We start from the raw sequence: 23,619 nt of genomic DNA on the forward strand, positions 1-23,619 counted from the left end.
ATGGATTTAAATCCTTTTTCGCACTAAAAAGAAACAGGGCTACTTAAGAGAAATGGCTGATTCCAGATCTGGGCAAGAAATGGACATGACAAGCCTGGAACATCCTCCTGTGACTGAAAGCAAGGAAGTTATCAGACTCCTGGAGTCTTACAAAAATACAAAAGAACTGACTTAAAAGGGCTCCCACTGGCCTAAAATGGGACAATTTGAGCACAAAAATTTGTAAAGGCAGCAATTGATTAAAACACATTAAATATATAAAAATCTGTAAGTTCATAAAAAAAAAAAAGGAAAAACCTGATCAGTCACCTTTGGAGGTTGCCTAGAAACTAACTTGGTATTCTGGAAATAAATTATAACAGCTTTATTCGTAATATCCAAAAACTAGAAATAGCCCAAATGTCTGTCAACAGGAGAATGGACAAACTGATATATTCGTACAATGGAATACTTATGCAATAGTAAAAAGAAATGAACTACTGATCACAACAAAGTGGATGAATCTCAGAACATGCTGAATGATAGAAGCCTTACATAAAAGAATACATACTTATGGTTTTGTGTCTATCAAGTTCTAATATAGGCAAAACAAACCTATGGTGAAAAAATATCAGAGTAGTGGTTTGCACTGGGGGAGATGGCAGCAGAGATTGAATGGGAAGGGGATGAGAGAGGGAGGTTTGTGGGATAATGAATTTTTTTAGGGATTTGGGTTACACAAATGTATGCAGTTCATCAAAACCCTAATGGTACGCTTTTGTGCATTTCACAGTATATACATTTTTTACCTTAAACATAACTTTACTTTTTTTTAACTTTTTATAGAAGTTTTAAGAGACAGGGTCTTGCTGTCACCCAGGCAGGGGTGCAGTGGCACAACTGCGGTTCACTGCAATCTTAAGCTCCCAGGCTCCAGTGATCCTCCTTCCTCAGCCTCCCAACTTACTGGGACCACAGGTGCACACCACCAAACCTGGCTTTTTTTTTTTTAAAGTAGAGGCATAATTTTAAACAAATATTACATTTCAATGATATGTGTGCTAAGATGTAGTAAAAAGTAAGATGGATAGAAGGATAAAGAGATAGACATCTGATAAAGCAAATGTAACAATATTTAATTGTAGAATCTAGGTGACTCTTTACAATATAATTCTTTCTATTTTCTATATGTTTGATAGTTTTCATAACAAAATGTTGAAGAAAACCTCCATCTTGGAACCTCTAATTATGGGTCTAGGCATCAACATCCACTCACATCACTAAGTGAAAAGTTGATGGTGAATCTTGCAACACCTGAACCCACTGCTCAATCCTGTCACTAAAAGTAGGATAGCCAGGTTCTATGTTCTTCCTGATGCAATACAATAGATATATCACCTGTGAAGTATTAGTGCATAAAACTAAAATTGAATCTGAATCTAATCAAGATTCTAGATCTAACTACAAATTTACAGGAAATACAGGAGAGTAAAGAACATTAAATAATACCATGTGGTACCATTAGCCAAGTACAGATTGTGGGGGATTCCACAGGAAAAATTACCTAGTATCTTAACAAATCAATGGCATGAACATTGAAAAAAAAAAGCATAAGGAAGGGGATCTGTTACAGAGTAAGAGACACTCACAAGACATAGTCATCAAATGCAATGTATAGACCTTGGATCCTGTGTAGAACTAACCAACCGTAATAAGACTTTTCTTCTTTTTTTAGTCTCTTCTACTTCTTCAAGTTACTGGTAGAGAAAAGACATTTTTGAGACAGTCAAGGAAAACTGAATGTGGACTGGGTATTAGATGATACTAAAGAAGTATTACTCATTTTTTTGGACTTAATAATGATATTATGGGTTTTGGGGGGGTTTTTTGTGTTTTTTTGTTTGTTTGTTTGTTTGTTTTGAGATGGAGTCTCACTCTGTCGCCCAGGCTGGAGTGCAGTGGCACGATCTCGGCTCACTGCAAGCTCCACCTCCCGGGTTCACGCCATTCTCCTGCCTCAGCCTCCCGAGTAGCTGGGACTACAAGTGCCCACCACCACACCCGGCTAATTTTTTGTATTTTTAGTAGAGACGGGGTTTCACTGTGGGTTTCACTGTGTTAGCCAGGATGGTCTCAATCTCCTGACCTTGTGATCCGCCTGCCTCGGCCTCCCAAAGTGCTGGGATTACAGGTGTGAGCCACTGCACCCGGCCCAATATTATGGTTATTTTTAAGTCCTGTGTTAGACGTACTGAACTATTAACAGGTTAAATTACATTTATGTTAAAATACTTCTGGGGACAAAAAGTAAACAGTTGGGGATAGGTGAAGCAAAAATGAAAGAATGTCTTTGTTTTGGGGTTTTTCATTTGTTTATTTCTGTTTTATTTTTGCCTGGAGATGGGCAAGCTGCCCATACATCCCAGCGGGCCAGGGGAGGAGCTGAAAGAATGTCAGTAATTGCCAAAGCTGGGTGATAGATACATGGAAGTTTATTAATCTATTTTCTCCATTTGTAAATGTTAAAAAGAAGCATCCTCAGCTTCACACTTTCTTCTACATCCCATTTCTCTATTTTTACAGGAAGACTGTGAAAGATATCTGTGTTTACTGTCGCTACATTATCTCCTCCCATTCTCTCCTGAACCTAGTCCAATGGGGATTTTTGCCTCCATCATGCCACCAAAACCACTCTTATCAAGGTCACCAGTGACTTCCAAATTGCCAAATCTAATGGTCAGTTCTCAGTTCTCATTTTAAATGACTTTAGTAACATTGATTACTACTAATCATTCCTACTTGAAAAAGTTTCTTCACTTGATTTCAGGATACCAAACTGATTTTCCTCCTGCTTCACTGTCTAGACCTTGTTTTCTTTTCTAGATTTTTTCATCTTCTGACCCTTCAAATATTGGTGTGCACTAGGACTCAATCCTCTGACTCTTCTCTATGACTTCCTAAGCAATTTCATTCATTACCTTGGCTGTAAATATCATCTATGTACTGTTGATTCCCAAATTTACACCTCTAATCCCAGACTCCCCTTAATCTCATCTTATAAAATCTCACACTCAATATGTATGAAACCAAATTCTTTTTTTTTTTTTTTTTCATTTTTTATAAAACAGAGATGGGATTTTGCCATGTTGCCCAGGCTGGTCTGAAACTCCTGGGCTCAAGCAGTCTTCCTGCCTTGGCTTCCCAAAGTGCTAGGATTACAGGTGTGAGCCACCACACCCAGCCTGAAACCAAATTCTTGATCCACCTTACAAACCCCTCCCTCAGTGTTCCCCGGTTCAGTAAATGGCATCTTCATTTTCACTCAGTTGCTCAGACCAGAAGCGTAATTGTTATAATTGACTTGTGTCTTTCTCTCACGCTCATATTCAATAGCAATTCCTGTCAGCTTTACCTTTAGAACATAAACTGAATTTGACTACTTCTCATCATCTCTGCTTCTGTCACTCTAGTCTAGTCCAAGTCACCATCTTCTCTTCCCTGGGCAACTGCAGTAGCCTCTTAATTGGTCTCCTTTTTCCCTGTTTCTTCACAATCTCTTCACACAGCAGCCAGAGTGATCCTTTTAAAACCTAAAACTGATGATAGTACTCCCCTTTTCAAAACCTTATGGTGATTTCCCATCTCGCTCAACATAAAACCCAGAGTTCTCACCACAGTTTCAAGGCCCTATACCTTTGATCATCCCTCAGATCACATTTCCCACCACTCTGCCCCTTGCTCTCATGCCTTTCCAGACACACCGGCTTCTTTCTTCTTCTCCAAACAACCCTCCTTATTCCTGTGGGCCTTTGTATTGGCTGTTCTTCTCACCTGGAACTTGCTTCCATGTGACTTGCTTTTTCACTTCATTCTGGTCTCTGTTCAGATATTACCCATTAGAGGTGCCTTCTCTGACCCCAACTAAACTAGCAGTTCCCTAGTCCCCATGCCTATAACACCTCCTTACCAGCTTAATTTTACTTCCTAACAAGTAATACTACCTGGCTTTATATTCTATTAATTTGCATTTATGGCTCTATTTTCTTTTTCGTTTTGTTTTGTTTTGCTTTGTTTTTTTTGAGACGGAGTCTCGCTCTGTCGCCCAGGCTGGAGTGCAGTGGCCGGATCTCAGTTCACTGCAAGCTCCACCTCCCGGGTTTATGCCATTCTCCTGCCTCAGACTTCCAAGTAGCTGGGACTACACCTCGCCCGGCTAGTTTTTTTTTTTTTTTTTTTTTTTTTTTTAGTAGACATGGGGTTTCACCATGTTAGCCAGGATGGTCTTGCTCTCCTGACCTCGTGATCCGCCCGTCTCGGCCTCCCAAAGTGCTGGGATTACAGGCTTGAGCCATCGCGCCCGGCCTATGGCTCTATTTTCTTTCTTAAATTCAACTCTTTAGGCCAGGCACAGTGGCTCATGCCTGTAATCTGGGCACTTTGGGAGGCCAAGGTGAGAGGATCACTTGAGGCCAGGAGTTCAAGACCAGCCTAGGCAACATATCAAGACCCCATCTCTTTTTAAACATAAATTAATTTAACTTAATTAAGTTCAAATTTTATAACTTGTCTTATTTAAGGATTTGAGAATGACTGAATCTACACAGAGGAGAATTATATAGATTCCCTTGTAACATTAACTTAAGCATAAACATCATCAACACACTGTTAAGGGTATACATACTTTGGAGTTCTGATTTAAGCTTCTACTACTCCTTCCTAAGGTGATAACACTTACACAGGCATGGCCAGAAGACCCTGTTGGAGTCTAGTTTGCATTTGTTTCTTCTGTATCATGTTCATTCTTTTCTAGGCTTGCTCACTTGCTGTATCCCATACTAGAATCATGCTAGGGGTATTGCCATCTTAGTCTGTTGTCATTGTTCTCTCTTTGAACCAACAGAAAGTTCTAACTAACAGCAGTCTATCAGTTGATTTCTATAGAGGTTTGCCTGCTCTCCCATAGACTCTTCTTGCTACTCTGTGTCATGCTGTGGTTTGCTCACTATTCATTTGTATACTTGTCTTCCTTCTTTCTCTGGCTCTCACATACACACTTATATTTCCTGGCTCATCTCTCTTTGTGCTAGACTATTGTAAAAGTCTTTAAACTTCTTTGGACAGAAAGAATAACTTCCAAAGTAGAATTCTGATGCTTTCATTGGGCAGAGTAAGGATTCCTCCCACCTGTGTGTCATCATCAAATGCAGGTGTACCAGCTCAGTATGATTGCACACTTTTTTTCATACCTATTATGTTGGCTAAAACTGTGTCCTTTTATGAATGAGAAAGTATAGGAGATAATTTTTAAAAACCTTTTGTCTTCCATGACTAAAGAGACTTGCCTTTTTTACTAGCCCCTGTTTTGAGAGCCGGTCAGATGTAGTTTTAGTCATATTGGGGAGCACAGTATTTGAGCAGAGACCAGAGTGCTCCATGATGAAATTCTTTCCTTACACCAGCCCCAACTAGGTCCCAGTAAGAAATAGATGCAGAGGACAACATGCTACAAAGAACCCCTCATTGTTATCACAAAACATATGATATAAGGGAGCCCTGGTCAAGTAGGATACCCCTTGGGGAGAGGATGTCTTTGCTCTGGACTAGGAATCAGGCAAGTGGTTTCCTTTCCCCTTCTTCTTTCTCACCTCCCACCCCCACAGAAAGGAAAAGCAGGTCCAGAGAAGACATGGCCAGGAAGAGCATTGAAGTCCCTGGGAACAAGGCTTAATTAAAATCATTCAGTCTGACCCATCCATGTAGTACTCCTTGACTTAAGGGTGGAATGAATAAAGCAAAGAAAAGAGGACTGGGCAGGCTGGAGAAAGAAAGGGCCATGACTATCCCATAAAAACCAGGATACAATGGCTCTGTAGGTAAAATCGGAGGTTTCAAGAAACATTTTTGAAAGAAGTGTAAAATATATTTTTTCTTAAAGAAATCTAGACTGTCACTCAAAGGAAGACAATATTGCGTAGTAAGGCAAAAAAACGTATCTGTGTTTCTTGAACATCCATGCTTCCTTAGTAATTCCTAGCACTGTACTCTAACCTTACAAGCAAATAATTCCTAAAGAACATTGGATGGAACAGGTATATATTTGGAGAAATCAGCCAGGCATGAGAATGTGACAAATAATTCAAGCATCCAAAATAATTCAAAAGTTTTTAAAGTGTTTCTCTATTATCATGTTATCTAGTTTTATGTAAACTGAATTGTTCATCTTCAATTAATCCTTATCTTCGGGTTTGTTTTTTGTTTGTTTGTTCGTCTGTTTTTCTTTTCAGCCCCACTGTGTTCTCCTCGCCTCAAAAGAAAACTCGGCACCTGTTAAACTTGGAGGCTTTGGGGTAGCTATTCAATTAGGGGAGTCTGGACTTGTAGCTGGAGGTAAGACTGCTTTACAAAAAATTTGTCTTCAAAACCTGGTCACTTCAGGCTGGTATAAAATTTTCAAGCTACATATTAGCTCAACCTCAGTGTTTCATACCTCATTCCACCCCACCCCAACCCCCAAAAAGCATCATCAGATAGTTTTGAATTTAATAACTGTAGTCATAACTAGAATTTTAGTCCCTTAAGAATAGACTCTTTTCTCTTTGTACCTCCAGTACTTAAAAGACTGTAAGAGTTTAAAACAGTGTTCAAAGAAAATAAGTTTGAAGCATAGTGCCTTTTAAAGTTGAACTGGCCAAATGAAGTCAAATCTAAAATGTGTAGATTAGCCACTTCCTGGTTTACGCTGATGGCTAATTTTTAATTTCATACTGTTTTCTTTTTTCCATTTATCAAAGAATCCTGCTCAAGCCATCAGTCTGTATATTAGCAAAGAATAAGCAGATGTGAATGCACACTGATTTTATTATTAGCCAAAGCAAAACATAATTTTTAAATTCCCATGCCAGAATAAAAAGAAAAAAGTTACAAATTGTAAATATCAAAAATAATCTTACACAGCACATTTCATATAACTCAGTTCATTATAGCTAGAACTTCAAGCAGTAACAACATAGACCATCTTCAGAAAAATGAGCCATTGGTCATAGTTGTAATTTTTTTTTTTTTCCAGACAAGGTCTTGCTCTGTCACCCAGGCTGGAGCGCACAGTGGCATGATCATGGCACCCTGCACTGCACCCTTGACCTTCCAGGCTCAAGTGATCCTCCCACCTCAACCTCCCAAGTAGCTAGGATCATAGGCGTGTGCCACCATACCTGGCAAACTTTTTTTATTTTTAGTAGAGGCAAGGTCTCACTACATTGCCCAGGCTGGTTTCAAACTCCTGGGCTTAAGCAATCCTCCTGCCTCAACCTCCCAAAGTGCTGGGATTACAGGTGTGAGCCACTGTACCCAGCCCACAGTTGTATTCTTTAAATAATTTTTTCACGACATTGCCTTCTAAAATTAAATTACATTCAAATTTTCTTTTAGTTTCACATTCTTTTCCAGTTAATCATTTCCAAGAATGTGCAAAACTGCAAGCTGAGTATAGTTTCAAAGAATGCTAATTTTTTCCCCTAATTTAAAACTTTCTGTTAGTGATTGGAAGACTGACCAAAGGGTAAGGCACAGTTTAATCATAGAATCTCAGCACTCCAAAGGGCCTTAACTTCTCCAGTCTTATATCTAATGATTGGATTCTTCCATAATATTCCCAAGAAAAGATTGAGTTCTAGTATTAAACTCAGAGAGCAAAGTAGTCACTACATCCCAGGACAGTTCATTTAATTTTTGGACAACTCCTTAAGTATTAAAAAGCTCATCTTTGCATCTTTCTGTAACTTCTACCCAGTCATCCTAATCCTGACTTTTGAAACCACTCTGAACAATTTTCATCCTTCCATATGATAACCATTCATCTGTTTGTAGACAACTACCATGTCCACCTAGGTCTTATCCAAGTTAACTTCCCTATGGTGATTTGGCCATTCTTCATATAAACTGGTTCAAAATCTCTTCAGTATCGGCAAAGTACAGGGCCTGAACTGAATACTCTAACTACAGGTGGTACAGTACAGCTGATCCAGTGGACAGGAGCATTGGGCTATCACTTTTTTGTGTTCTGGGCCTTAAATTTCTCTCAGGTTTCCCAAATTGCATTAGCTTTTTGGACAACTACATAGCACTGATGGTTCATATCGATCTTGTAATCAAGTGAAAATCCTAAATTATTTTTTAAACAATTGTTGCTGTTAAGCTAACTCTCTCAATTGTGGTACTTATACAGATCATTTCTATGTTAAGACTATGTAATTATAACAAATAATTTCTGATGATTATATTCCCAAGGTTAATGGGATGAAATGAAATGAATTTATTTTATATGTTATATAGTGGCCATATATAATTACTTTGTTTCTGTTGCTCTGGATCTACATCCTGTTAGTATTCAGAATGTCATGGGCTTCGTATTTTATTGTACATCTTGATTGAAGGGGAAAAATAGATGCATTACGTTTACCTGGACATTTTCTCCATATTAATCTTTTTCTAAAGTCCATGAACCTTTCACCTAAATTGTTTATTTTTAAAGCTAATTTTGAACCCCCACCCCCACCACCCCATGGTGTGTCAGTATTCAAAACTGATTTTTCTCCATGCTTCTAGAATTAAAATACTTCCTGATGGTCAAAATATTGTCATTTCTTAGCACACCTGTTTTGTATTCTTGAAATAACTTTGAATGTTACGTTTTTTTTTGTTTGTTTGTTTGTTTTTGAGACAGAGTCTCGCTCTGCCGCCCAGGCTGGAGGTACAGTGGTGCGATCTTGGCTCACTGCAAGCTCCGCCTCCCGGGTTCACGCCATTCTCCTGCCTCAGCCTCCCGAGTAGCTGGGACTACAGGCGCCCGCCACCTCGCCCGGCTAGTTTTTTTTTGTATTTTTTAGTAGAGACGGGGTTTCACCGTGTTAGCCAGGATGGTCTTGATCTCCTGACTTCGTGATCCGCCCATCTCGGCCTCTCAAAGTGCTGGGATTACAGGCTTGAGCCATCACGCCCAGCCGAATGTTACGTTTTAAAAAATAGAATATGAATAAAAGATAAATTATTTCTCTTAGAAAAAGCTTTTCTGCTGTTTAAGGTACTTTTGAAATTTTGCTAATTAAGGTTGGGCACAGTGCCTCACGCCTCTAATTCCAGCACTTTGGGAGGCTGTGGCGGACAAATTGATCCCAGGAGTTCAAGACCAGCCTGGGCAACATGGCGAAACCCCATCTCTACAAAAAGATGCAAAAATTAGCCAGGCATGGTGGCAAGAGTCTTTGCCCCAGCTATGCGGGAGGATCGCTTGAACCCGGGAGGCAGAGGCTGCAGTGAGTTGAGATCCTGCCACTGCCCTCCAGCCTGAGCAACAGAGCAAGACCCTATCTCAAAAAAAAAAAAAGAAAAAAATTCTGCCAATCATTTAATTATTTATCAACTTTAAAGCAGAAAGCCATTTTCCTGTCAGTTTGAAATCCCAATCCCTAGTCCTCCAAATAGAAAGGAATTCATTTCTTTATATGTTGCATATAATAAAAATCATTTAAACATATTTACCCTCCCCCTACCTGAAACTCAGCTATTTAGGAAACTTACTTATCCAGGATACAACTAGAAACCTAGAAAATAACTATAATAGCAGCAAAATTATTCCTACCCTTAAAAATCCACTCATGCTCCTCACAATTGAGCACCTAAAGACACTCTCTAAGGCTGACTTGCTCCCATGTTTTAAAAAGCTGTATAGATTCGTGTTCCTTCATACCTTGCACATGCTATTCCTTCTAGTTGGAGTGCCTTTTGTCATTTTATCTATCTGGTTAACTCCTATTGTTCTGGAAGGCTGAGCTAACAATTGTCTCCTCTTTAAAGCAGGCTTATCTTCACCATCCTGAGTTGGAAAGCCCTATTCCTTCTCTTCTATATTCCCATAACTATCTGGGCTACATACCTCCATGTAGCATTGGATGCAGGGACTTACATCAAAGACTGTGATTTGTAAGAGTAAGGGGGACTGTAGCTGAGGGTATCTAGGACCTAGCAAGCACTTAGGAAATTGCTATTAAATGAAGGAATCTGGTTGCTAGTCAGGTTCTACTTAATAGGAGATTATAAAAGCAACAAATTAGGAGAACGCAGAACTAAAGCATAGTGAGAGAAAAGAAATAAAAGCCTAACAAAAATATATATGATATATACTGAGCAGACACCAAAACTTGGAAAGCACAACAGCCTTTTAATATGAAAGAAATCAACTGTTGCATGCCTCTGAAGTTCCTGAGGGTGCTTTCTGTTCTATAGCATAGTTCTTTAATCAATATCTACAATGACAACTCTGAGTCATCAAGAAAAGATTAAATTATGAGCAGTATTCTGTGTAAAAGAAGTCAGGAAATTGTAGAAAGCCATACAACATTATTTAACTAAGGCGGGCACAGTGACTCACACCTGTAATCCCAGCTACTTGAGAGGCCAAGGCAGAAGGATCACTTGAGCCCAGGAGTTTGGGACTAGCCTGGGGAAAATAGAATCTCCAAAAAAATTATTAAAGCGAAAAGGATTGTGTGCATAAAGATTCAAATCACAATGTATTTTCAAAAGTAGCTATTCAGAACAATTCTCCCTCTGAGATTCTAGGTAGGAAGATTTTATTGTATTGTCAAAATATATAACATTTAAATATTTGTCCAAAATATCTCCAACTGCCATTTAATTTAGTTTGCTAATTTGTTTCCTTTTCTTAAAATTTTGTGGTCTAAGTCCTAAAAGTGAAATGGTCACTGAAGAAGTATCAGCAAAAACAAGGATTTTTAGGAAGTTGGTATATATTAAAGATTAACTCCAGTCCTTTTTACCTTCTACTGATTTACATGAAATAAAAGAGCATTCCTCTACATTCTTTCTACTGTGGTTTTCCCCCATCATCTATGAGCAAATTATTGAACCAAAAGACAGGCATCTTCCCGAAGATTGAACATTAATTCTCCAGAATTGGCTAGTCTTCGTCTAGCTAAAGGGAAAGAACCTTCTCAGGATGGCTGGGACTGGCCATGGTCGCTCTGATTATTCCCAGGGTAAGGCCCCCATTTTGAGTGGCTTGGCCCAGGAAGTGATAGGAGTCAAGTTGAGTTTCAAAGCATCATCCAAACTGTCAGCAGGTACCTGACTGGTACCCTGGTACCAGTAGCCTGAATGATACTGGTTTCCCCTACTCCTGCTAGCTCTTGTCCATCAGAACAAGGCTAATTCTCCAGCGGCCCCTCCCTGTCCAGGCTATTAATGAAGTATAAAAGGCTTAGCTTCTTCATGTTACTTGAGGAAGCAAATACAGAAATAAAAGTATTTCTCTAGCCAGGTCCTTCAGCCAATAGTTTTCACTGATCTATCGTACATTTTAAATGAAAATATTTTCACTACTGGAACCCTGAACTTAATCTTTTCTATTATGGGGAGAGGAAGGGAAACCATATGATCTGCAGCAAAGGTACATCCTGATACACAAGCTAAGAGCTCTTTTATCTTTCTGCATCCAACTGAGTTTGATAATCATGAACAGAAATTGATATATTCTCTCTAGCTGAACCAGAAGATCTCTAAGGTCTTTTAAAATCACAGTTCTGAGTTCTAGATAAAGTATTTCACAATCTTCAAACTAAAAATTATCCTGAACTCAGTGTGATGAAAGAGAGAGAGACAGAGGGAGGAAGGGCGGTCACTGGGCTTGCATACATCTAGAAGAGCTGCCAAGTCTAGTGGGCAGTGCCCCATCCCACAGTGATCTTCCAACAGGGTACAAGCCTTTCATTCTACAATAGAAGACTTCTTTTGGGATACTGAGTTAAAGATAGTTATGAATGTGCAAACAGCTGATATCAGATTCCTTACAGAAAGCTAATTTTTGATAGAGAAACAAAACTGTTTAAAAAAAATGAAAGTCAAAGAGGATTGAATGGGAGGAGCTTCATAATTTTGCTTTTGTTTATGCCATATAATATTTGCTTTCATTCTCTTCATATGTTAATGTTAGGAGGAAGCTAAAAACTCCTACTATAACAAAATATTACTCTTGTTAATTGCTATAATTAACCCATAAAATCAACTGAACAGGATTTCAGAGTCAAATTCATATTTCAAATAACAGTTCTCAGCATTAGGTTTCATTGGGGAATTTCCATTTGGCAGTCAAGTCATCTTTTTTCCACAGATTTTTTTTCATACCTTTCTCCCTCCTCCACTCCTTTCCCCTGCCTCTGCCTCTGCCCAGGGCAGGCCTCCCAGCTCTTTCCTGGACAGCTACAGGCTCTGCCTGTTGACTCTTTCACCTGCCTCTGCTCTATATATTTAATGACTTTCAACCATGTGAGAATTAGAAAATTTAAACTTCTTCATGAGGTAAGAACCACATAAATACTTACTATGTAGCATGCAGAATTCAATAGGGAGTGCCAATGTTATAAGACAGAATACCTATTCTGGGCTCAATATTTTCAGGAAACGATTAGATAAGTAATTTTTTTCACCTGTGTGAACTTGATTTTATGCGGAGGGGGAGAAGTAGTGAGAGTATATGTATTGGTAAACTTTTTATTTGGATTGTTATTGTTCTATTATTTTTAGTTTTCATATGAAAATCTTATTTTACGTAAACATTTTTCCTTAATGTTGTTTTAAATGTAGGACGTGTTGGAACACCTCATTTTATGGCACCAGAAGTGGTCAAAAGAGAGCCTTACGGAAAGCCTGTAGACGTCTGGGGGTGCGGTGTGATCCTTTTTATCCTGCTCAGTGGTTGTTTGCCTTTTTACGGAACCAAGGAAAGATTGTTTGAAGGCATTATTAAAGGAAAATATAAGGTAATGCATCATGAACATTTTCTTTTTCCACTGAGATTAATTTATCCCGAAAAATGTTGCTTTGACGTTACTGTCTGTCTTTGCCCACTGGTTGACTGCCAGGTAGTTACCCCATCAGAGAAAAGGTCTTTGCTTACATCATTGATCCAGTGGCCTTGGTAGGCAACATAGGCCTCAGGTAAATTTCTGGGTCACTGTCAGCTGAGCCGTCACCCTGGTGAAGAAAACATTTATGACCCTTCTTTGTCTAATTTGAGAAAGAGGCTACATTTTTAAAGCTTTCTGCTTAATTTGTAAAGTTAAAATAGAATTTCATCCAGGTGTAATTTTAGTCCTTCTTTATCTTAATTTTAAATTTAGGCCAGCACAGCTGAAAACATTTGCCATTTACATTCCAGGATAAACTGAAATGCCAGGATGACAACTGCATTTCATGATACAATATAGAGGTATTTCAGTGTGGCTTAAACATTCCTATTCTTCTTTAGTTACTAGGTGTTAGCAGCCTCATGTACTATCACAGACTTGTGATTAGTAAATCATTACTTTAGTAAAAAATTGAAAATTCATTACTGACATTATGAATAGCTATATCACAAACACCTAAGGACTTCTTGGAAATAAGTAGGCTTAAGGTTGATTTCACCACCCCAGCTTTTAGACTCCTTTGCCCTGTCCCACAGGGTACAGCTGACAGTGACTAGGAGGCTGGGCATGGGAAGCATGGGGGAGTGTGTGTCTGGATATCAGGTTAAGGCTGTTTAAGTTGGGGAAATTCTTTTTCCTCTCATTATTACTGAAACTCATACTTTCTATTCAACCTCATCACTGTTTCATTTTCAGCCATGACTGACAACATAAAACCAAAAACATGTGTATGTAACACTGGACTCTGGAACTGTGAGGCCCCTAAAGTTTTCTCTTCAATTCCTCAGTAATGTTAGAATTTTATATAGGACTTGGAAACATAAAATTTAAAAAGAAGAAAAGTAAAGTAGTTCCAGAGTTACAGTCCTATCCTTTTAAGCCATAACTGAAGTTTATGGAGATGAGAATGGTGTATACTTTTGTTGGTTTATTTACCTCGCTCACCATCAGTTTATGAGTGCATGTAAGTTTGTCTTTTGTTTTAGTTAGTTTAAGATATATACCAAAACTCTGTTAACAGAGAAAGATGTTTTAAGTATAGCATTTTCTGCTCCTCCTAGAGTCAGTTGGCCACTGGGGAATAAAATCATTACTTATCGGGTAACTAAATGTCTCAGGAAACTGCCTGTAAGTAGTCATCCCTCTTCAATCCAGGGAAGTTGTAAGTTGCTCTCAGGAATGCACAGCCAGATTCTGGTTGAATTTAGCCAAGTGAAATCACGGATACTAACATTTTAAAAGAAACATGATTAGTGATACATCAGCATAATAATAATACTACCAATAATGATAGCTAACTCAGGCATAGCACATAGCATAGCATACTTTACATAAGTAAAGTGCTAAGAACAGTTTAATTCATTTAACCCTCACAGCAACTTGTGAGGTAGGTACCATGTAATAATCCCCCACCTGTGTTTTTGAGTTATAGGCATTTGCTAATAATAGAATTCTTCCTTTGTGTTTGTTCAGTTGTTAACTTCCTAGTTTCCAAGGCAATGTGCTTCATTCCAACAGACTCTGGTATTTTATTTCGTCTATTTTTAAAACATTGAATAGTTATTTTTGTTTCTTGGTAAAAAGACTTAGACTATTCACACATGTGCAAAAATTAAGTCATTTAAAAATTCCCTCTTCCCAGTATTATAGTAAGTCAGATGGATGGTGGCAGCTACATCATAATTTTTTTTGTACCTGGGGTTTGAAGCTTTGAGGTTAATCATTTATTTAGTATTTTACTTGGCTAACCTCACCTCTCATTTATCTTCAGGACTTTCCTTACAAAAAGCCTAGGTTTTCACCACCTTAGTTTGAAGTATAGATCCATCTCTACCATCTATGATGAATCTCGGCCTTTTTCTTTTAGTATACTGTGATATGATTCTGTCAGCATTTTTTTTTCTATCTTTTATTATCAAAAATTTCAAACAAAAATAGCAGAGAGAATAGTATAATGAGCTCCCAGCTTCAATAACACAGGCAATCTTGTTTTATCTGTATTCTACATATTATTATGTTATTTTAAAGCAGATCTCAGCTGGACTCACTTGAGCTCAGGAGCTCAAGACTGGCCTGGGCAACATAGGGAGACCTGGTCTCTACGAAAAGTACAAAAATTAGCCAAGTGTGGTGGCACACACTTGTAATCTCAGCTACTTGAAAGGCTGGGGGGGGCAGGATTACCTAAGCCTGGGAGGTCAAGGCTGCAATGAGCCATGATCATACCACTGCACTTCAGCCTGGGCAGCAGAGCGAGACCCCGTCTTCCCCCCACCCCCAAAAAAAAAATTAGATTTCAAAAAAATTATTTCATCACCCTGGTGGTTCTTTTTTGAGACAGAGTCTTGCTCTGTCGCCCAGGCTGGAGTGCAGTGGCAAGATCTTGGCTCACTGCAACCTCCCCCTCCCAAGTTCAAGTGATTCTCATGCCTCAGCCTCCCGAGTAGCTGGGATTACAGGTGTGTGTGCCACGACGCCCAGCTAATTTTTGTATTTTTAGTAGAGATGGGGGTTTCACCATGTTGGCCAAGCTGGTCTCAAACTCCTGGATCAAGTGATCTGACTGCCTCGGCCTCCTAAAGTGCTGGAATTACAGCTGTGAGCCACCGCGCCTGGCCTCATTTCATCACCCTAATGGTTCTGAGCAAAAGAACTATTAACAAAATTCTTGATCTCTATGGATATTTTCAAGAAAAGTTTGAAGACACCTTTTAAATGTAGTACTTTTTTTTTCTTTTTTTACCTCCAGCACTTGCAAATGTGAGACCGTTAAATATGGTACATTTAAATTGTCATAGTTTATAAACTGCTACTGGTCTTAAGTGATTTTAATTTGACTTTTAAATTATCATTTGCTAGGTTATTTGATCTTTTAAAGTAGCTATTAGAAAATACTGTTTAACTGGAATATATGCTAACACTTAACCTCAATTAACTTCTTTATAAAGGGCAAAAATATATTTCCCAAACTATATATAAGAGGTGTAATGTCATATCATTATTACAGGTAACCAGTTAGTATATAAACAGCAAGATTCTAAGCTGCTATGGGTTAGGTATTCAAATAAGTAAGATTGTTTTATAGCTTATTTTGTTCCGCCTTATAGACTCAACCTCCCAAATTTATTTTAGCTACTCATCTCAGCTGAAGGAATAGAAAATCCTATATTGGACTCTCTTGTAAAAAGGACAAGGGAGTATCCTTCTAAACCTCTCCTCATTTCAGAAATCTTACCACCCCTTTCAGATGATTTCTCAACCCCTTTGTCAAGGAAAAATTATTCAGACTTTAAAGAACACATTCGCTCCAGGATAGGGAGAGGAAATAAGTCTACCCAAGCCCTGTCTAATCACTTCCCTCATTTCGAACTGGTCAGTTGACCACAATTTCACTAGGATGAAAAGTGTGGGATTTCATCCCTCCCCAAGTGTGGGATTACAGGCATGAGCCACTGTGCCCGGCCAGATAATGATAATTAAACAGCATACTTATGACATTAGTCTTAATGGGATTTGACAAGCAGAAGTGGCTACTATTTGAAATTCTGCCTGTTGGGGGGGGAAAATGAAGCATACTTCAATCTTAAGGACTTTCCCCAACATAAAGACACTTTTCACTCCCCGTCTTCAAGTACAAAGTCTCACATTAGTCAGAGCTAATGCTAGCCCTTGCTCAAATTGCAATGATTCATTTATACTGCAGTGCAAGTGCTGCAGTTTCACTTGGCTTAAAAATGTTGTGGAGTTTATTCTTCATCTTTCTTCCTTAGAAGGTGATGTAGGTCTCTGCCTGTTGAAGCCATGGCTTTGCTTGAAGGTCCTGGCACTGGGTAGCTCACATAAGCTCACCCCATCAGTAAACCTGTTGATGTTGAACAAGGAATGAGACCCTATTCTGTCTCTGCCTCCTTTCCCCACTTGCCTTCTCAACCCCGTGGCCTAACCACTCTGAGTTTTTTTTTATGATTCTGGGTCTCAGACATATCCCTTTTCCCTGGAGCCTTCTAGCACTCGGCTCACAGATCCACAGCCTTTCGCATAAGCCCTGTGTCTTTTCAACAATTCATAATTATTTTTGTGTGATTTTAGTCCATATACCATGTGGCTTAGTGGTCTCATCTCTAAAAGAGACAAAAGTAACTTCACTGAGGACAATATTCAAGCAAATCAGTTATTCTGTGGGACCTATGGTAGTAGAATACTTTTTCCTAAACACTGAAATTGATATGCAGTGACCAAAATATCCTATTAATAACTTTGCATAGTTCACAATTATTGCTAACCTCAATTTTTAAAAACATATATTAAAAATATTTCTTTAAAAATTTTAAGTTTTATTTTAGTTCTTTCTGGATCAATGTATTCTAGTCTCCCTAGCTAAGGATCTAAAGATAGAAACTGGAATAATGAACATTCTAGTCTTCGATTATTGAAATATTATGACTTACATAACAAGAATTTGTGTATGGAGTATTTAATAGCACAAATTCTTATATAGTAAAGAACAACAGAAGAATTGCATTTGTCCTTTTCTTCCTTAGAATGCAAGGCTTTAGAATCAAATTTCTGTTCTTTGCACTCAGAATTTTATTCACATTGAAACAGTATAGGAATATTAAATAATAGTGAATGTTAATGTCTCACTTAAGGTAACTATGTAGTTTTCCTTTCCTCCTCCTCAGATGAATCCAAGGCAGTGGAACCATATCTCTGAAAGTGCCAAAGACCTAGTACGTCGCATGCTGATGCTGGATCCAGCTGAAAGGATCACTGTTTATGAAGCACTGAATCACCCATGGCTTAAGGTACATGAGCATTCACAGGTCACCTTCTACACTTTGTCTGAACACTTCCAGTGACAGGAATGCATTGCTTTATAAGATGGTCCTTTTTACCTTTTCTTTTTTCTGAGCAGTTTTCATTAGTTTTTTCATCTTGTTTGCTGTTCCTGCACATCATCTGTGAACATCTGAATAGAAAACATACCATTTGAGTGTCATGCAGCTATCAGAGGTAAAAAACAGGATTAAGACAGAATACATCAGGGGAAGGCCTCTTTGTTCTCTGCCAACATGTGTTCCAAAGATATGCAACATCAACAACTGAAATAATACCATGTTATAATAAACCAATTATCTTTATTTTGGGTGTGACTGTGTGCTTTATAGCATTAACTGTTTTTCAGTAGATACTAGATATGAATTTCCTGTCTTAGGAAAACAGCAGGTGTTTTTTTTTTTTTCTTTTTTAGACAAGGGCTGACAACATGGCCCAGGCTGGAGTACAGTGGCACCATCTCTACTCACTGCAACCTCTGCTCTTGGGCTCAAGCGATCTTCCCACTTTAACCTCCCCAGTAGCTGGGACCACAGGCATGCAGCACCACACCTGGCTAATTTTTGTATTTTTTGTAGAGATGGGGTTTCACCATGTTGCCCAGGCTTGTCTGAAACTCCTGGACTCAAGCGATCTGCCCGCCTCAGCCTCCCGAAGTGCTGGGATTACAAGCATGAACCACTGTGCCCAGCCAAAAGGCAGATTTTAAAAGTTCATTTTATGTCCCATCTTGCCAGTGAGTTTTAAGGAAAATTATAACTTGGGACAGCAATGAAACAGTACTTTTTGATTAAGACATTATATAGCCCAATAATTCCAGGCAGTTTTCACTTTAGAGGTTGGAAAACTAATGCTTGGAGAGGTTAAGAATTTGCGCCAAGTTGGCCAGGCACGGTGGCTTATGCCTGTAATCCCAGCACTCTGGGAGGCCGAGGCGGGCAGATAACAAGGTCAGGAGTTTGAGACCAGCCTGGCCAATATGGTAAAACCCCATCTCTAGTAAAAATATAAAAATTAGCTGAGCGTGGTGGCAGACACCTGTAGCCCCAGCTACTCGGGAAGCTGAAGCAGGAGAATCACTTGAACCTGGGAGGTGGAGGTTGCAGTGAGCCAAGATCATGCCACTATACTTCAGCCTGGGTGACAGAGCGAGACTCCGTCTCCAAAAAAAGAAAAAAAAAAAAAAGAGAGAGAATTTGCACCAAGTCACATAAGTCAGTGGTGGAACCAGGATTCTAATTCAGCCTGCCACTACCCTTTCATCTGTCTACTAGATCCTATCCCTTCTTATTTGACCACATTGACCCAACAACTTCCTCCCTTCCTGCATCATCAGAGTTCTCTCTCTGTTGGATTTAACATGCTATAGTTTATTTGTATTATACACACACTTATATAGACATATACCTTCTCCTGACCCTACAACCCCCTCCAGCTTTTGCCCCTATTCTTTGCCTCCCTTGACAGCAATTCCTGAAAAGAGTTTTATAGACTACTCACATTGTCCAATTTCCCATTCCTTTCTCATGAACCCAGTCTAGTTAATATCACAGTCTTACTTATTGCACTAAAACAGCTCTTGTCAAGTCACTACTGACCTTCATATTGCTAAGTCCAGTGTTCAAATCCCAGGGCTTGTTCTTGGCCTGTCAGCAACATTTGGCATCCATCCTTCTGAAACACTGTCTTCTCTGGGCTTCTGGGACACCTGCTCTCTTGGTTGTCCTTCTACCTCTCTGGCTGCTCCTTCGCAGATCCTGCTGATTCTTCCTCATCTCCCCTCTCCCACCTCTTCACACTGGAATGCCATAGGCCTCCATCCTTGCTCCTCCTCTTTTTCTCTATTGAAACTGAAAAAACTCAAACTACTCACACCACACAGCAACAATCAATACAGAAGACTTCTGTGACCCGAGGTGTGGAGATTTCTCCCCACCAACAAGGAAGCAATCAACTCTGCAGCAGACTGCAGCTGGGTGTCCTCACAACTAAATTCAAACACTGTCTACCTGGAGATAGCATCAGATCCCACAGATTGAGGGCTCAGTCCCACAACCCTCACCTCTTCAGACACCAGTCATAAGTCCAGGCCGCTGAAACTTCTGCCAACCAACTACAAATTGGGGACACCACAGCCTCTTCCTCTTTGGGGTGGTTAATTTGCTACTGCAGCTCACAGAACTCAGGGAAACATTTACTCATGTTTACCATTTTGTTACAAGGGATATTACAAAGAATATAAATACAGAGATGCATAGGACAAGTTATAGGAGAGGAGGGGAGCAGAGCTTCCATACCCTGCCTCAGACACAACACCTTCCAGGAACCTCCATGTGTACAGCTATTCAAAAGCTCCCCAAATCCTGTCCTTTTGGGGTTTTGTGGAGGCTTTATTACTATAGGCATGATTGATTAAACCATCGGCCATTTGTGATAACTTAACCTTTGGTACCTCTCCCCTCCCCAGAGATTGAGGGATAGGGCTGAAAGTCCCAACCCTCTAATCCTGCCTGGGTCTTTGTGACCCCATCCTGAAGCTACCTAGAGGCTGCCAGCCATCAGACATCTTTGGAGTTTCTAAGGATTTTAGGAGTTGTATGCCAGGAAATGAGCTAGAGGACCAAATATATATTTCACAGTATACCTCTGGTCTTCAAACCTGGATTCCTTACATTAAAAGAACATAGGCCAACATGGTGAAACCCCATCTCTACTAAAAATATATACATTAGCTGGATGTGGTGGCGGGTGCCTGTAATCCCAGCTACTTGGGAGGCTGAGGCAGGAGAATCACTCGAACCCAGGAGGCAGAAGTTGCAGTGAACCAAGATCATGCCATTGCACTCCAGCCTGGGCTACAAGAGCGAAACTCTGTCTCAAACAAACAAAAGAAATATAAAAGAATATGTAACTCAAAAGACACTGCCACATTACTAGAATCTCAGTCAAGCATTAATAATTAGTTCAGTCCATCATCATAATGATGAATAGGTCTCCCAGCATGAGGCCACTCAGGTTTGCAGGCTTTCCATTGATCTTGTCAGGTTCTAAAAGCAGGAATGGTCTTGGTTTCACCCTTTCAGAAACCTGATATAATTGAGCTAAGAGACAGTAACCTTTCTTGCTTTGAGTCTCTTTCAAGGTGTTAATGTAATGTAATAATGGATTTCCCTGAATTCATAACCTATTTATTTATTCTTTTACTCTCAGCTGTTAATTTTTTTTCTTCACTTTATTAATAACCTTTGGAAGAAACATTAGAATCAACACGGTGCTGGTCTAGATGGCAGGCAGCAATATTAGTCTAGTAATTACCTCCTCCTTAGTCCATTCCCATGCAGGGAGACTAAGGTTACATAGGTGCCAATTTAGTGGACCGTTTTTACCACCAGGCAATATAGCTGCATTCACGATTAACCCATTTTGCACAACTTACCCCCATCAGGTCCTTAGGAATTCTGACACGAGGTTTAAAAGGATAGTTACAATTTCTTGTTTAGGATTTTACAATTAAAACATAGTTACAATTTCTTGTTTAGGAATCATCCCTGGTTCTAACACTGGTAGTTATGGCTCTGGTCCTAGAACCACTGCATAGGGAGGGGTGGGGGGAGTTTAGGTAATATGGAAAAGAAGGAAAGAAAAGAAGTATAGTCATTATATCAGCATACTCCCCTCTTGTCAAGAATTGCATAGTCATACCAGCATCCTCCACCACCCTCTCTTCCCCAGATCAATCAGAAAAACAAAAGAATATCTAGTGGGGACACTCCTTTAGCCCCACTCATGTTGAGTGTGAGTACACACTGGTAAAGGCAAGTAAGCCAGCCCTTCTTGCTTTCATCTCCCCCTGTTTTAGACAACCAATGTTTTCACTGCCCATTTTAGTCTCTATCAAACTATTACTCTGAGAAGAATATCTCTGCCCACTGCTGGAACATTATGGGCTGTACTGTGTGTTCTTTGGCCTGAAGAAATGGTGTTCAGCTCTCCAAATCTGTGCAATATCTTCTGTCCTGGCTTTTTTATGGCATTCTCATAATTCACATCTTCCACCAGGCAAGCAAAGCCCAGTCCAGAATCAGTGTCCACTCCTGTCAAAACCGATTTGTGGCCTCCCAGGGCTACCAGCATCAGCCTCACTTGCCAGCTTGTTCCGGGCTTTCCCATCAGGAAATCTGCCCCACAGCCATGGGCAGTGTCTGTCTCTTTTGCTGGCAGACAGAACAGTTCTTACTGGCATTTTGTGCCTGAGATGGTGCAAAAGAAACCTGTCTAGATGCAGGCCATCTCTGCACTGTTGCAGTACCCATTTATCCACTCATTTCATGGACCCAGGTGGCCACTTCAAGGGAGCACGCAGGGTTCTCTGCTTGTCAATGTCAATCAATGTCAATCCGAACCCAGAAAGAGGCTCTTCTGATGGGCATCAACATATTCTAATTATTGCACCCCTCAAATTTCCATATAGCCATTCTGCATATGGGCATCCCTTTAATAAATAGACCAGGTTTCCACTGTCCTTCTGCCTGACCAGGTGGCCAGGCCACTGAGTCAGTAAAAAAATCAAACACAGGGGCTTTTGCCTGTGTTCATTTCTTCAGAATGCAATTCAGCCGCCAAGCTAATTTGATCTTACCTTCTTTGATCAAGAGTGGCATCCTTCCAAACAGGATTGTTCACCTTGGAACTGTCATCCACACACCAGGCAGCTCTTTGTTGTCAGTTGAGAGCTGTTCACGGGGCCCCGTCCAAGGGTCGGTAGAATCCCGCAGTCCCTCACACAGTTCCGGAGTCAGTCCTAGGGAAAAAGAGGCTCCCTGCTTGAGAGTATTTCCTCCTTGCACTTCCCAGGGAGGATGCTCCTGTATAAACCATTTCCATTTTATTATGGAACTATTCTGGGCACTGCCATCCCCATTTGAATGTTTCTCTGACATCATGTGAGAAAGCATGGGTATTTCAAGTGTCAAGATCATTTTATGTCCTTCAGTCATAGGGGTTAGCTTCAATTAATGTCCCATAGCAAGGTAGTAAATGCCCCCAAGTGGAAATTCTCTAGTGCAAACTTCCAGTAGTTGTCACTGGGAGATGCTCACAGACTTTGGCCGTAAGCCCCAGTAAACACCCTGCAAAGGGCAAGCAGATGGAGAATTTGTCCCTACTAGCACTTCAGCTTCTCTACTCTACACTGTGTGAGCTCAAGCAATCTTACTGGTGCCTAGTTAGCATGTCCAATTAATATTTGCTTGAAGTGCAGATTTACACTTCTTCTGTTTTACAATACTGAGTAGGGGAAGTGTCCCCCACCCAGTCATAGTTATCCAGTTCCATAAAATGTTTAGGTAAAGGAGACATAACTTATTTATGTATATCCCGTTTAAACATTCCAAATCTCATACTCCTATCAACCCTTACTTTTACCCTTTTCTTTTTTTTTTTTTTTAAAAAAAAAGCATTGAGTCCGCAACAGCGGGTTGAGCCGAGGGACCTTGCTCCTTTTGTCAATCTTTGTCTTGATTAACCTGCCTCAACATTACCCCAAGTAATTGTTGGTCAGCTTTCTCACTGTAATCTCTGCCTTCTGACTTTTTCAATTTCTCCAAACTGGGGTGAATACAGCAAACCTGTTTGGAACCCCTTAACATTGGGAGAACAGCAGAGGCTCCCTACCAACCTTTGATAGTATTATATTGAGATCTTTGTTTTAACCCCATCAATTTCCACTTTATTCATCCCATTTCTTTTTATTTATTTATTTATTTTTTATTTTTTTGAGAAAAGAGTCTTGCCCTGTCACCCAGGCTGGAGTACAGTGGTGCAA

The 23,619-nt window shown here is 39.8% G+C and overlaps 1 protein-coding gene and 1 long non-coding RNA gene across 16 annotated transcripts in view; one reads left to right on the plus strand and one right to left on the minus strand.

The window, feature by feature from the left end:
• Nucleotides 1-23,619, plus strand: part of LOC105463230 (calcium/calmodulin dependent serine protein kinase) — a 412,561-nt gene that overhangs the window by 255,308 nt on the left and 133,634 nt on the right. For 14 of the 15 annotated variants that reach the window (XM_011710276.3, XM_071088415.1, XM_071088417.1 and 11 more), the window contains exons 6-8: nt 6,264-6,366; nt 12,637-12,812; nt 17,642-17,764. In XM_011710276.3, coding sequence (XP_011708578.1) covers nt 6,264-6,366; nt 12,637-12,812; nt 17,642-17,764 — 402 coding nt within the window. Of the gene's footprint in view, nt 1-2,462; nt 2,716-6,263; nt 6,367-12,636; nt 12,813-17,641; nt 17,765-23,619 lie in introns of those variants that run through there. The other variant, XM_071088420.1, reaches the window with a different exon arrangement.
• LOC105463224 (uncharacterized) overlaps nt 17,759-23,619 on the minus strand; it is a 35,453-nt gene continuing 29,592 nt past the window's right edge. The window contains exons 2-3 of the long non-coding RNA XR_011618127.1: nt 19,394-22,596; nt 17,759-17,928 (exon numbers count right to left, since the gene is read on the minus strand). This is a non-coding gene — a long non-coding RNA (uncharacterized lncRNA). The remainder of the gene's footprint in view (nt 17,929-19,393; nt 22,597-23,619) is intronic.

The sequence above is a fragment of the Macaca nemestrina genome, chromosome X (assembly GCF_043159975.1).
Source record: "Macaca nemestrina isolate mMacNem1 chromosome X, mMacNem.hap1, whole genome shotgun sequence".
NCBI lineage: Eukaryota > Metazoa > Chordata > Mammalia > Primates > Cercopithecidae > Macaca > Macaca nemestrina.